The sequence below is a fragment of the Pristis pectinata genome, chromosome 3 (assembly GCF_009764475.1).
Source record: "Pristis pectinata isolate sPriPec2 chromosome 3, sPriPec2.1.pri, whole genome shotgun sequence".
NCBI classification, from domain to species: domain Eukaryota; kingdom Metazoa; phylum Chordata; class Chondrichthyes; order Rhinopristiformes; family Pristidae; genus Pristis; species Pristis pectinata.
In genome coordinates this window covers 134034612-134049897 of record NC_067407.1, presented here as the reverse complement: position 1 = coordinate 134049897, position 15286 = coordinate 134034612, and the positions used below count along the sequence as shown (strand labels likewise).

Genomic DNA, 15286 nt, shown 5'->3' with positions numbered 1-15286 from the left:
TCATACCTCAATTTCCTGCATAATTCAAGGTCACCCGATTTGAATGCTGCAGACCTGGACTTCAGGGAGTGGATCTCTCAGTTAATCCATGGTTTCCAGTTGGGGAACACCCAGAGTGGCCTCTTTGGTACACAGTCCTCTATGTTCTTGCTGTTGAAGTCTGTGATGACAGTGACGTACTCATTTAGATTGGCTGCTGAGTCCTTGAATATGGACCAGTCTACTGACTCAAAGCAATTACATAGATGCTCATCTATTTCCTCAGACCAGCACCGTACGACTTTCTGTCCTGGATTCTTATGCTTCAGTTTCTACTTGTAGGCAGGGAGGAGGAGCACTGCCTGCTGGATTGACCTCACAATCTAACTCGTCATGGCCTTGCACCTTATTGTTCTGCCTGCACTGCACTTTCTCTGTAACTGTAACAATATATTCTGCTTTGTGTTATTGCTTTTCCCTTGTACTACCTCAGTGTACTTGTGTTTTGAAATGATCTGTATGGATGGCTTGCAAAACTAACTTTGTCACTGTATCTCAATACGTGTGACAATAATAAACCAATTCCAATCCTCAATTCAATGGTCTTTCAAATATTTACCTCTCTCCTCCTTAAATATATCTAATGATCTAGCCTCCACCATCTATGGAAGCAGAGAATTACAGAGATTCACTATCCTCTGAGAAGACATTTTTATGCACCTCAATTTTAAATGAGCAGCCCTTTATTTTGCAGCTATGTTCCCTAGCTCGTGACTCTCCCATGAGAGAAAACATTTCAACAACTGCCAAGCCCCCTTTAGATCTTGTATGCTTGAAGTAAGGTCACCTTCATTCTTCTAAACTCCAAGGAATACAAGACCCAAACTGTCCAGCCTCTCTTAACGGAATGACCCTCTCATCCCAAGAATGAGCTTGGTGAATCTCCTTTGAACTGCCTTCAAAGACTACTATTACCTTTTTTATGTAAAGGGCACCAAAGCTCTGCGCGGTATTCCAGGTGTGACCTCTCAAACATCCTATACAACGGCAGTAAAACCTCCCTATTCTTAAACTCCAACCCCTTTGCAATAAAGGCCAATGTGCCATTTGCTTTCTTAACTGCTGTGTCCAATGAGGAAGTTAATTATGTGGATAGCCTAGGGAAGCCAGGGTGGTTCTATTTGGGACATAAGAGGTTGCAAGGGAATCCAAAAGAGAGATAATCATGAAGGATATATATGTAGAGTCAAAAACAAATGGACAGAATGAAGGTGATTAGAACCAAAAGTGACATGAAGAAAAACATTTTACAAAGCCAATGATTATGGTCAGGAAAGCACTGCCCAGAGTCGCAGAGGAAGTAGATTCACTTGGACCACTCAGAAGGAGTTGGTAAGTACCTGAAAGGAAAGAATTTGCAGTGCTTTATGCTGGAGAGAGTGGGGGAACAGGACTAGCCAGCGGTGTGGACTTCAGGGAGGCAAGTGATGAACAACGTCTGTGCTGTGTGATATGCTACTTTTGTCAAGTTATGAAACCAATGAGATTCACTAGTTGTTCTTCACAGATGCTGGCGAAATACCTTGAGAATGATAATACAAACCAGCTTCCAACAGCCCTAGGAGATCCTATAATGGTATGTCCCACATTGACAGATGCATTTGGTAAATGTGTACAACATTAGTTGTTTGAAGGTAAAAAAATGGATAGGTAATGTATGGGTGCAATTTCCAAACATATTTGCCTAGAGAGTGGTGGAATTGGGCTGGTGAAAGCAAATGCACAACATCACAAAGTGAGGAAGCTCGGAGGCAAATGTGCAAATGCCTTGTGTATGAATGAAGACCATGTAATATCACAACTCTTGGGTCCTCCACAATGCATCAGAGCAACTAGTGATGGACCATAATGTGGTTTTAACAGCGTGCCCCATGTTCCCAGAGAGAAGAATAATTAAAAATGTACCATCAGGTTCTTATCTTGTGTTGTTTGCAACTTGTAAGTAGAGGGAAATAGCATTATCAGGGTCTGGGATCCAGAATAAGGAGCACCTTGAGGCAAGTACTATGGGGATGATAACAATATTTAGGGAAGGGGTATTCCCTATCGATATTTAGGAGAGGGTTAGTGGGATTTGAGAATACTGGAGAAGACATTATGGGAATTCAGGATTAACATCTATGAAAATCTTGATTCAAACCAGCTGATTTGATGAATTTTCATTCCTTGCAGGAAATTCTCTGGGATCTTTTAAACCATCAGGAGGGTCCGCGGATCCGAGACCACTTAAGTCATGGTGAACTGGATTTGAAGATATTTCCTAAAGAAATGGCCAGTCATGTGGTAGCACTGGCCATTGTTTTACTACATCGTTGCTGCAGAAATGGAAATGAAATTGCTATAGTAACCAGCTAATTTTTACATTCACCATTTGTACAGTTTCGGTCATGTGCATGTTTGATGTCAGCTGATGCATACTTCATTGAATCTAGGAAAGCGAGTGCTTGAGAGCGATCGTCAGTTCTACGAATTCTTACTGCTCTCGGTTCCATCCCATTGGAAGACTTAAACAGCAGGTACCCAGTTCTTTCCTGCCCACTTTCTTAGATTAAAACCTCCAGGCAGAATTTCTGTTCCTAATTCCTAATGTGAAAGTCCTTTAAGTGTTGTCTGACATTTGCAGAACAGAATAATGGCACATTGACCTCGAGTAATGGTATGAGGTGTAATCTATTCTATCGTACTGTTTAATTGAAGATGATTGATTTTCTAGAATACTGTGTTTGTGTAAAGTTCTTCAGAGATTCAGTATTTGTTTTGCCAATTGCAGAAAATGCTTACAGGAAAAGCAAGGAGTCAGCATTATTCATCGGACAGCTGTTCCAGTGCTGTCTTGCCAGTCGACATCTTCAAACTAATTAAATATGTTAATCCAAAATTCACTCCAATTCTGTTCCTTTTTCCAACCTACACTGGTGTCTGTCTGACACTTTCTCAGTTTGTTTACCCCGCTACTTAAATTGTGATGTGGGGGTACTCATGGAATTTCTGAGCAGTAATTTCTTGTTTCTTATTCTAGTCCTGAGTTATTAAAGGCAGCAACTTGCATAGTTTGGCCAAGTCTTTGTATGGTGGCAGTTAAGGTTGGCCCACCATTGAATGAAGTGGCTGAATGCTTGTTGTTAGAGTGATTGTTCAGTGTTGATTGTTCAGCTGCTTTCTCTTACAGCTTCGACACTGCGTTGGCAGCCTACAAAAATGGGATGAGATTCCCAGACCTTCAATAGGGCAAGTTTCGGAAGGATTAAGGTAGGAAAATGAGTGGAATAACTTATTTTTACTAAGGAAATTGCTACTGGAAGGTTAATAACTAAGCTGGTAAAAGCTTAGTGTAGCTGAATTGCAGGGTCAGGAAAAGTCACAGGTTTGATCCTTGATCTGTGCTGATTTTCATAGTGTTGCAGTAATGTGGCTTCATTGCTTTCATGGTGGGGGGGGAGCTGCCATCCATGTAGCCTCTTAGGGGGATGGGGTAGTAGGTGTTGGGCAAGATCTTTTACTTGGCCATAACCCTGATGTTCAATTCAGTGTTCAGAGGAATGGACTCTATTCTGTACTGACCAGATAGATTCATTGGATGGGTTCTTGCCAGCTAATTTCACCCAGACCACTGGTGACCTCGGGTCTCCTGACTTAACGTGGCCATTTCTAATCACTGTTATGGAAGATGTAAATCTGGATGCTGAATCAGGCTTCAGTGAGGTTCCCACCACAGCTAAATAGCCTGCTGATTTTGTAAGCTTGCATGTTAGCAAGCTGGCAAAGTTTGTTACTGCTGGCGTCTGGGGGTGGAGCTAGGAGGCATGGAGTGTTTGTCTCCAAAACCAAGGTTTACCAAATTGATTCCGGGGATGGCAGGTTGTCACTTGAGGAGATGTGAGGTTGACTAGGCCTATACTTCCTTAGCAAAATGCAGAGCTGATGCTTAGTCTGGTTGGGGAGCCAGGCATCATGGTTTCAAATAAGGGGTCAGCATTACAATAAGATGTTTACTTGCTCATCCAGAGAATGGTGAATCTTCGGTGTACTTCACCGACGTGGGTTGTGGAAGCTGAGAACAAAGAACAATAGATTTTTGTATATTAAGAGACTCAATGAATGTGGGATTAGTGCAAGAAAGTGGCGCTGAGGCAGAAAATTAGCCAGCATCTAAATGAATGGCAGAGCACCGATTGGCCAACTTAGTCTGTTTCTTACGTTCTAAGATACCGTATCCTTTGGAGAGGAAAGTAAATTGGAGTCAGAAAATTGACTCTCTGCATTTGGACAGGTACATGGAAAGGAAAGGTGTAGAGGGATGTGGGCCAAATGTAGGCAAATGGGACTAGCTCAGGAAGGCACCTTGGTCTGCATGGACTGATTGGCCAAAGGGCCTGATTCTGCATTGTATGACTCCATAAAAGCACTGTCATCAGAGGAAATAAATATTTTAATGCAAAAGTAGAATATGGAAAATATATTCTTGGTAAAATTAGGGGGAAAACATAAAATTTCATGTTGAGCCAAACAAATTGCAGATCAAAACACTTGGTTTTTTTTTCTCCAACATTACTGCAGGTCTGAGTACTTAAGTCCAAGAGTACAAGCTATTTCTGGCTGCCTCATGGAGGAACTTGTTTCCTACTTAATGAAACAGCTACAGCCAGTCTACAATGAAGAACTGAATACGTCGCAACATTTGTTAGCTGAGGAGTAAGTATCACATCCGGGAATTTGGTGACAGTTTCACTGTTATTGTCTAACACGCATTGATGCTAGTTTGAAATAAGCTTGGTGGCATGGACACTGTGCAGTCCTGGTTGTGTAAGCAACTTGGAGGCACTGGAAAATTAAACAAAACCCATGAGAGTGGTACGTGTAGAAAATCACAAGAAAATCAAGCAGATAGTTTTATGAAAGGGAAATAGTGGTTGGTAAATTTGCTAGTTCTCTGAGGTTGTAGTAAGCAGGATGGATAAGGGGGAACCAATAAACTTTAAAGTATTTGGATTTCCAGAAGGGATTGGTGGAGATGGGCATCTTGGTCGATTGGTATTGGTTTATTATTGTCACTTGTACTGAGGTACAGTGGAAAAACTTGTCTTGCATACTGATCGTACAGGTCAATTATTACACAGTGCAGTTACATTGAGTTAGTACAGAATGTATTGAGGTAGTACAGGTAAAAATAATAATGGTACAGAGTAAAGTATTACAGCTACAGAGGAAGTGCAGTGCAGGTAGACAACAAGTGCAAGGTCACACCAAGATCCCTGTAAGAAGATTTAAAAGAACATTATTAGTAATAGTAAGTGTCATAGAATTTAATTTTAAAAGTGTAGAATGATTATAGTAAGGGTAATGAGTAGATCTGTAGAGAGCAGCTTGCAACAAGTTGCCATGCTCCAGCGTCATCTTGCGATGTGGACAACTTGCGCCAAAGGGTCTGTTTTCATGCTGTATGAATTCTGTGAATCTATAAGGCATTCAATAAGGTGCAACAAAAAGTTACTGCACAAGTTAAGAGTGCATGGAGTTCATGGTATGTTCAGCATTGATATGGGAATGGCTGACTAACAGAAAACTGAGTCAGGATCAATAAGTAATTTTTGGATTGGTAGTTGGTAACTAGTGGGATGCTACAGGCATCATTACTGGGGCCTCAACTATTTATAATCTGTATTAATAACTTGGGGAAAGGGACCACATCTGCGGTCACCAGATTTGTCTTTGATAAAAAAGATATGTGTGTTAGCAAGTGGTGAGGAGGGCACAGTCTGTAAAAGAAAAATCTGAAATAGAAACAAAACTGCTAGAAACACTCAGCAGGTCAACAACAGTTTATGGAAGGAGAAATAAAGTTAATGTTTGGGTTCCTTGTTAGAATCCTTTGTCAGAACATGAAGGGATATAGGTGGTTGGATGAGTGGGCAACAAGTTGGCAGATAATGTTGTGGGGAAATGTGACACTATTGACTTTGAAAGGAAGAATAAAAATGTAAATTAATTAAATAGAATAAGACTATAAAATGTTGTGCTACAAAGGGATCTGAGGTTCCTAGTACATGAAACACAAAAAGTTGTCATGATCTTTTTGAATGGCCTTCTGCTTATGTTCTTAATAGGTTCTTCAGCTCCATGAGTCTGTTCTGCTGTTAGGATCATGGCTGATTTGTGTCTTAACTCTATTTGATCCCCTTAATTCCATATCCATTTAATGCTTGCATTAAATTAAAAATAAACTGCTTTGAATTTTCATTTCACCTAATCCCAGCCCTGTGTTTGAAATTCTTCATGGTGTTGTCACTCCCTATGTCTGTAACTCCTCTAGCTCTACCTCACTCAAATCTCTGAATGTCTCCAAATTCTGCTTCTTGCACATTCCCATTCCCCAACTCCAGGTTGGCTTCAACTGTCTTATCTCTGGAATTCCCACTCTGCCATATGAAGGAGGAAAAAGAGAAGCATTCTTTTGTTTTAAAACAAACTACCTCCATTGGCCAAACTTTTGGTCAGCAGCTCTGACATCACCTTCTTACCTGTTTTATGTGAAACTTTGTTCAATAACCCTCCTGAGAGGTGCCTTTGGACACACTCTCCAATGTTAGAGATACTATGCAAATGACAGTTCCAAATGTTGTATCCTTCCCAAGCTCTTCATGTTTAGTGTACTGAGGATGGTTCTTCCCACTACAGGCAACTTCGCCTGGTAACCAAACTGCTGTCCTGCTCCATTCGCACATTGTATTGTCCTCGGACTGTTTTGGAAGTGGTGACCCTGCTGAGGAAGGTGGTCTTACAGTGCCTGACTGTTTTCGAGCAGGTCACAAATGGTGCTGTGACCCGCCAGCAACAGTGGTTGAGCAAATCTCTGCGCTCGCGCCAGAGGCAGAATTACCTTCGGATGTTGGGCAGGTGAGGGTCTCCTGCAAAATGCTTTGTGTGCATAGATGTTTTAAACAGTTGCAGTTATGTAGCTGAGAAATTCAGAAGTCTCTTTTGTGAAAATGTAACCCCCTGAGTTCTGGTGTGTATTTATACTTCATGAATAGTCCAGTATCTAGTTGAATGGAATTTCTGATGAAGGTAACATCTTGTTTGTCTCCCCTGTTTCACACAGTGATCTGTTGTGATGTAACTTCCTGTGTCATAGTTGCCAAATTTAAACAGTGATTTCAACTTGAGGTTTGCACAAAGTTTTGACTGTTGTGACATTTAAGGAGATCACCGCAGACACAACTCATTCCCTAACTACATACAAGTTTGCCGCCTTGCCTCTGTTTAAAAAAAAAGTGTGGTCATAAACTGCACTGAAATGTCATCATCTCCACAGGACACGTCAACATCACAGAAAATGCCCATACATTAAATTGGTTTATTATTGTTGCATGTGCCAAGTGGAAAAACTTGCCTTGCTTACTGTTCATACAGATCGATTCATTATACAGTGCACTGAGGTAGTACAGGGTAAAATGATAACGAGTGCAGAATAAAGTGTTACAGTTACGGAGAAAGTGCAGTGCAGGTAGACAATAAGGTGCAAGGTCGTAAGGAGGTAGATTAGAGTCCACCTTATCGTACTAGGGATCCACTTAATAGTGTTATAACAGCGGGATAGAAGCTGTCCTTGAGGTTGATGGTACGTGCTTTCAGTCTTCTGTATTTTCTGCCTGATTGGGGAGGGGGCAGGCAGGGAAGAGAAGAATGTCTGGGGTGGGTGAGGTCTTTGATTATGCTTGCTGCTTTACCAAGGCAGCGAGAATTGTGTCTCTGCTATGGTTAATATACTGGTACTTTCTAAAAATTTATCAGTCAAATGTGTCTTGTAAAACACACAAGACCATGCTTAACTTCAGCACCTAACTGATGTTTTGTATCTCAAGCAAATAATAAATTTAATGCCAGCTTTAAATGGCTTGCAATGCACATGCAATTTGCACACATCTGCTGATAACTTCACAGTTGTTTCTTGCTCAGTAAAATTGAGATTACCCAAAGCACAAATTAAGATGCATCCATGAAGCAGCAGTGGATGTTGCTTATAGATAACTCAAATGTCCTTGCAGTTCAACTGAGCAGCTTTGAATAAAGAGAATGGATTGCATATTTCTTTGTTTCAAAGTATCTCCTTTTTTTAAAAAAAATATATTCTCTTATGAGGTGTATGCTTTGCTGGCAAGACCAGTATTTAATATACATCCCTCTTAAATGTGGTCGAAGAAATCGGCCTTGAATCACTGCAGACATTCTGGTGAAAGCACGCCTGTACAAGTACTCTTTTTCAGGTGCTCCAGGATCTTGACAAAGCAACTATGAAGAGACAGCAAAATTTGCAAGTGAGTTTGGTGTGAATATAGCAAGTGTATCATGCTACAATATTGGTTGTATTCAGTCAGAATTAGGTACTGTTTTATTTTACAGCATTCAGTATTTGCACTCCACCTTCAGCCTAATCACTCTCCTAGTAACTGTGGAACTGCTGAACACATGGATAATAAGTGAAATCGATTCTTCTGAATGCCATAATTACTTGAAGTAAGTACATCAGTCTATGTTGCCAATTAGGTCATCACTGATATGATATTTCACAAAAGTTGTGTATATGTACCCCAAATATTTTAATGACTATTGTGTCAGAATGCAAACTGACCCAATGTGGCCAGATATTGATATCATTGTGATGCAACCTACTGGTATAAGTGGGAGGTGTAAATGGGAAATGTCTGTAGCTTTTGTTTAATCCCACTTATGTAACCTTGAACTTCTTTGGTAGTTATCTGGATAGACTGTGGAAGATTGTTCACCTTGGAATAGAGGTGGTTACAAGTTGATCTAATAAAGGTATTGAAAATAATAAAGACTAAAGAGAAATGACAGAAGCTATGAGAACCAGAAGACATGAAGTTGATTGGAAGAACCAAAAGTGGCACGAGGAAACACATTTTTATGCAGCAAGTACCTTGGATTGGTATTGCACTGTGGGGGGGGGGAGGGGGGTTAGTGGAGGCAAGGCAGGGTGGTGCCACTGGTAGAACTGCTGCCCCACAGCTCCAGGGACCCAAGTTCAATCTTGACCACAGGTGCAGTCTGTGTGGAGTTTGCGTGTTTTTCATGGAAAGGTGGGTTTTTCCTTCCACATTCAAAATACATGCTGGTAGATTAATGGGCCTTGTGTGAATTACTCATTTGTATATGCAAGTGGCAAAATAATCAAAGGGGCATTGGATTAGATCAGTTTATTATCATATACACCAGGGTGCAATGAAATTCCTTGCTCACATGAAACTCTCAGAATAAACAGTATATATGGTAATAATAAATACAACAATAAATACAGCGATGAGTGCAAAGCAACAAAATGGTGCAGAGCTTGTAGTGCAATTGAAGGGCAGGTTAGTGAAAAAAGTTGCTGGGATACAGAGAAGGGGAATGGGACTGGTGGGATTGCTCTGCTTCTAATTCTCACATTCCTATATATCCCTAGTAGGCCTGAGAAGGTACTATAATGTGCTTTCTCCTTGAACTTGCTCCCAATGAAACAAGTTCCAGCACATTATACCTACAGCACACAAGAACATCTAGCTTTTCTTGCCTACCACACTTTGGAAGAGTAATCATTAGTCTTGCTTTCCCTATGGTCCTGGAAAATGTCTTTTCAAGTATGACCCAGTGAGGATTTCTTCATGGACATCTGTATCCAACGTGCATCATTTGGAGGGAAACTGGTGAATTGATTTTCTGAACACAGTGGTGTGAAGAAGATAACTTTCCCTTTTCTCTTGTGTACCATTCTCTTGCTCCCTGCAGAACCCTGTGGGTGAGGGGATGGTAAGGTGAGAGGTGTGGTATACCATAGAACCATACAGCACAAAACAGGCCCTTCGGCCCACCGTGTCGTGCCGTCCATCAGACCACTCTCACACTACCTAACCCCTTCCTCCCGCATATCCCTCTATCTCACGTTCCTCCATATACCTATCCAACAAGCTCTTGAACCTGTTCAATGTATCTGCCTCCACCACCACCCCAGGCAGTGCATTCCATGCACCAACCACTCTTTGGGTGAAAAACCTCCCTCTGACATCTCCCCTGAACCTCCCACCCATAACCTTAAAGCCATGACCTCTCGTCTTGAGCATTGGTGCCCTGGGAAGGAGGCGCTGACTGTCTACTCTATCTATTCCTCTCAATATTTTATATACCTCTATCGTGTCTCCTCTCATCCTCCTCCTTTCCAGTGAATAAAGCCCTAGCACCTTAAGCCTCTCCTCATATTCAATACTCTCCAATCCAGGCAGCATCCTGGTAAATCTCCTCTGCACCCTCTCCAACGCCTCCACATCCTTCCTATAATGAGGCGACCAGAACTGAACACAGTACTCTTAAGTGTGGCCTAACTAGAGTTTTGTAAAGCTGCATCATAACCTCGCGGCTCTTAAACTCAATCCCGCGATTTATGAAAGCCAACATCCCATTGGCCGCCTTAACTGCTCTTTCCACCTGTGAGGCAACTTTCAATGAACTGTGAATAAACTGGATGTTTTTGGGATGGAGAAAACTGGAACACCTGGAGGAACCTAGTGTGGTCACAGGAGAAGGTGCAAATTTGACACACAGCACCAGAGGTCAGGATTGAACCAGAGTTGTTGGAGCTGTGAGACATTGGCTCTACTGTACCATTTCTATAACTTTATATATGGTTTGACAGTATTAATGATTTTTTTACCCTTTTTATAATAAATCTTATTCTTTCACTTGCAGATTCTTGAAGTCCTTGTTGCAATATGCAGAAAATATGGTGACCTACACAAGCCCAGAGAAAAATAAATGGGATGAAACCTGGGACCTGACTGAAAAGATGCTACTGAAAGTTAAAGAGTTTTACAACAGATGGAAACAATAAGCTATGCAACATGATAGCTACATCTGTGGATGTAGGTTTACTTGTGTGAGCCTGGAGCAAGGATTGAGATATTTTGTTGTGGAGGCCAGTGCAGTCATGCTCAAACCTCTCCACCAGTACATACTAAGCATTGATCAGGAACAGGATCCCTAGAACATAATCCCCTTCCTTACTGGTCCTGACATAAGAGGAGCTAATTGAGCAAGGATTATGTACAGATCAGATCTAGATGTTCTGGTCAACTTGCCTTTGTTGGTACATCAGGTGGTGCCTTACAGAATAAACCATTGAAAGGGTCACAAAAATTCATTCTCAATAGTTGCTGCTTTTACCACCCCTCCCCCCTCCCCCCCCCAAAAGATATACCTCCTTTCACCAGGTAGAGTTCCTCAGATGGTCCAGTGTTCCAGATTACTTGCAGTCATTACTGGTGACTTGTAATAAAGGGGTCATCATATCACACATGCCTCTCCCACCCGGGATCAACAGATATGGATTTCTGGGACATTGAATCCTTTGTAGAATCTATCCCGGTAACCTGATTACATGTGGAGTGATTGCTGGGACTGTCTGATTGATATGGCTTGGATACTCACTGCATAAACTTGGAGTTTGTGGAAACTTTAGAACTTAACTGCACCTTAAACCAATGGTTAATTTTGGAAAAAAAAAGTGAGTAAAAATAACATTACGTTGAATTAAAATTTTTTATAAATTGGTTAAGATCTATAATTCTGTTTTGTTGGACATTGACCTGCAGCCAAGGCATGCACTCAGCACTGACGAGGATTCTCTAGTATCTCGATATGGTAACTTTGGTGGCTTTGTAGACTTAATGATGTGTTAAAGAAACTTACACTTCCTGTGACCAGTGGCCAATCACAGACATTGGTAGCAGCACCCTTACTGCTTGTTATCTGCATTAATGATTTGGATGTTAATGTAGGAGTTGCGATTAGTAAGTTTGCAGATGACAAAAATATTGGTAGTGATGCGGATAATGAGGATGGTATCAGGCTACAGAAGATATTGATCAGTGATAAGGGACAAAGCAATGGCAGATGGAATTTAAGTATGAAGTGATGCATTTCAGGAGGTCAAATAACATTAAGGCATATACAATGAATTATAGAGTATTGAGGAATAGAGGGACCTTGGTGTTCAAGAAGGTGGCAGCACAAGTAGACGGTGGTACCCTTCATTAGCTGGGGCATAGAATATAAGAGCAAGTTAGTTATGGCACAGCTCATTGGTAAGGCCACATATTGTGCGCAGTTTTTGTTGCCTCAGTATAGAAAGGATATGATTGCTCAGGAGAGGGTGCAGAGAAGATACACTAGGATGTTGTCTGGGATGGAGTGTCTCAGTTTAGAGGAGAGACTATATAGGCTTGTTTGTTTTCCTCATATCAGAGATGACGGAGGGGGGAACCTGATAAAGTGTGTACATAATTATGAGGGGCATAGATGGGGTAGACAGTAGTAAACTTTTCCCCCTTAGCAGAGGTGTCTAACCAGAGCATGTAGATTTAAGGTCCATACCCTCTGGTTATAGACACATCTGCTATGTGGGAAAAGGAGCAAGAGGTTTAGAGGAGAGACAAGGAAATATGTTTTTTTTCAGCTGGAGTGATTAGAATTTGGAACTCACTACCTCAGAGGGTGCTGGAAGCAGAGACTCTCATAACACTTAAGTGTATTGCCAAGACCTAGAAGGCTACAGACTAAGTGCTGGTAAATGGGGTTAGTATAGTATGGTTTGTGTGGGGGAATGCAAGAGAGGATTCCATCAACCACAGAAGGAGAGAAGCCAAGTTTCCTGAAAAAAAAAGAGGATGGTATAGATTTAGTACCTCAGAAGGTTGACAGAGCCAAGTGAAGGGAAGGGAGAAGAGGCTAGAGGGTGAAGAGTAGGGACACAAAGGATACCAGTGCTGGACTCTGATAAGGAAGGTGATAATGAGAACCATTAAGGGAGCGATGGACAGATGGGGCAGGAGATCCAGTGGGTGAAGTGTGTGGGTAGTAGGTGGATGGAATCAGGAGAGGAACAAAAATGGCTTGTGGGAGTGGGGTATGGGAAAAGGAGCAAAAATGAGGAGGATCAGGTGGATTGGAAGGAGAGAGAGGAACATAGGGTCAGGGTTACCTGAAATCTGGAAAAATTCAATGTTCATACCAGTGGGTTGTAGACTACCAGGCATTCTTTTGGTAGATGGGGAGAAGTGAATTGACCAGGGAGACATGGAGAGAGTGGTTCCTGCAGAAGGCAGAAAGGGGTGGGGAGATGTGGCTAGTGTGGGATCTTGTTGCAATAATGAAGGATGACATGGTAGATGTGGAGGCTGGTAAGGTGAGGACTAAGAATTCCATCTCTTCTGTTTGGAGAGAGGGTAGGTGAGAGCACGTCTGGAAAGTAGAGGAAATGTGAGAGAGGGCACCATCAACTACAATAAAAGGGAAGCCATGTTCCCAGAAAAAGGACATTTCAGATGTTCTGGAACGAAAAACCTCATCTTGAGAGCAGATGTGGTGGAGACAGAAGCTGGGGAAAAGGAATGAGATACTTCCAAGAAACAGGATGGGAAGAGGTATAAATATAAGCAGAAGTTAGTTCAAAAAGATAAAACAAAACCCAACAAATGTGTGGACGCAATTCAGTAAGTCTGACTCTGAGTGGCAGTATAGACCAGGAAAAGATCCCTTGGAACTGAAAATCCAGCTCAGCTGTGTGGTCAGAGTGGTGGGTAAAATACTTAAAATCAAAAATTCTGTTAACTAAATGCCTTGCTTTAAAAAAAAAAATCACACTCCACAATTTTATCAGTGAATTGCTAATTTTCTTTAAGTCTGAGTATGGTTCCAACAATTGTTAACTAATAGGAAATGCAAGCCACAATACTTTGACTGGACTGGACCCAGAGCTATAATTACCAAGAGTATCTGTCAGTCAAATTACAAAGGATGCAATGAACTGATATTTGAGGAATGTCTCTCAAATACCACAGCAATCGGGCTGTATGTTATTTTATCTAAAATAAACAGCACTGGAGTGCAGTTGATTCCATACTATTTCTGTTAGAAGGATTCATTCTAATTTGCCTCAATCCCATGAGTACAATTAATTGCCTTGTTGCAAAGTTAAATTTGGGTTCAAACTAACTACTTTTTAAAAAAAAATGTGTGCTCCCTTACTGAATCTCAAAGCCTCCCCACTTTTTTTATTCTTGACTATGCTTTTGTTTACCAGCTCTAATATTTCCTTTTGACTTGATAACAGTTTAATAATGATTGGATAAACCTTATCACTGGCACTACCCATCAGCTTTCTATTTGTAGTATAGCTTTGACATTAATGGACTTTTATTCTAGCTATAACATTAATGAAGTGGAGGAGTTGTTAACTTAACATTTTGAATTAAAGTGAATGAAGACAAAGAGTTGCCACAATGAGCACTTGAGATGGAGACCTTTACATCTTCTAAGTGACATTGTATAAATATTGGAACATGAGATGTAGGTGGTACTGGGGAATCTCCTTGTGTAAAGCAGTGGTGAGGGTTGATTCCAAACATAACATCTCATCAAAGAGGCATTTGCCTTTCCAATTTGTAGAGTAATTAAATATCTGAAATGCACAGGTTGATTTAAGTTTCATCTTCTGGTTCTTCTGTTGCTTTGCTTTCCTTTAATATTCATTTTTGGACTCTGGGTATCACAGGCAATTTCAGCATCTATTGCCCATCCTTGTTTGCACTTGAGAAGATGGTAGTGATCCATCTTCTTGAACCACTGCAGTACTTCTGGTGGAGGTGCTCCATCAGTGCTGTTGAGGAGGGCGTTCCAGGATTTGGACCCAGTGCTGATGAAGAACCAATGCTATATGTCCACATCAGCATGATGTGCAGTTTGAAGGGGATCCTGCAGGTGGTGGAGTTCACATGTACCTCATATCCTTATCCTTCCTGGTGGCAGAGGTTTCTGGTTTGACAGGTGTGTTTGGAGTGGCCTGAATAAGTAAGTGGGGTAGATGGTGCTGCAGCCACAACGTACTTAGGGTAGTTGATGGCATGTCATTCAAACAGGCTGCTTTGGCCTGGATGGTGTGGAGTTTCTTGAGAATTGTTGGCTCTGCACTCATTCAGCCAAATAGAGTATATTCTGTCACTTTGGGCATTCAAGACACTGAAGCTCATTCAAGAAAATACAGAATTTTCCCAAGCTGCTGGCCAACATTTATCCCACAGCTATATGAATTAACCCAGCTGGCCTTGTTGCTATTTGTACAATGCTGCTGTATGCAAATTGGCTACCATGACAACCATTGCTTCACTTCAAGCCAATTTGTTTTATGTGAAATGTTTAG

At 41.3% G+C, this 15286-nt stretch overlaps 1 protein-coding gene across 8 annotated transcripts in view; it reads left to right on the top strand.

Moving 5' to 3' along the window:
- The window catches only part of LOC127568130 (endoplasmic reticulum membrane-associated RNA degradation protein-like), a 56847-nt gene extending 45172 nt beyond the window's left edge, over positions 1-11675 (top strand). For 7 of the 8 annotated variants that reach the window (XM_052011486.1, XM_052011487.1, XM_052011491.1 and 4 more), the window contains 8 exons: positions 1547-1615; positions 2212-2382; positions 2472-2555; positions 3209-3288; positions 4597-4731; positions 6715-6933; positions 8440-8553; positions 10780-11675. In XM_052011486.1, coding sequence (XP_051867446.1) covers positions 1547-1615; positions 2212-2382; positions 2472-2555; positions 3209-3288; positions 4597-4731; positions 6715-6933; positions 8440-8553; positions 10780-10921 — 1014 coding nt within the window. In that variant the 3' untranslated portion in view covers positions 10922-11675. The remainder of the gene's footprint in view (positions 1-1546; positions 1616-2211; positions 2383-2471; positions 2556-3208; positions 3289-4596; positions 4732-6714; positions 6934-8439; positions 8554-10779) is intronic. The other variant, XM_052011490.1, reaches the window with a different exon arrangement.
- Positions 11676-15286: the final 3611 nt, after the last annotated feature.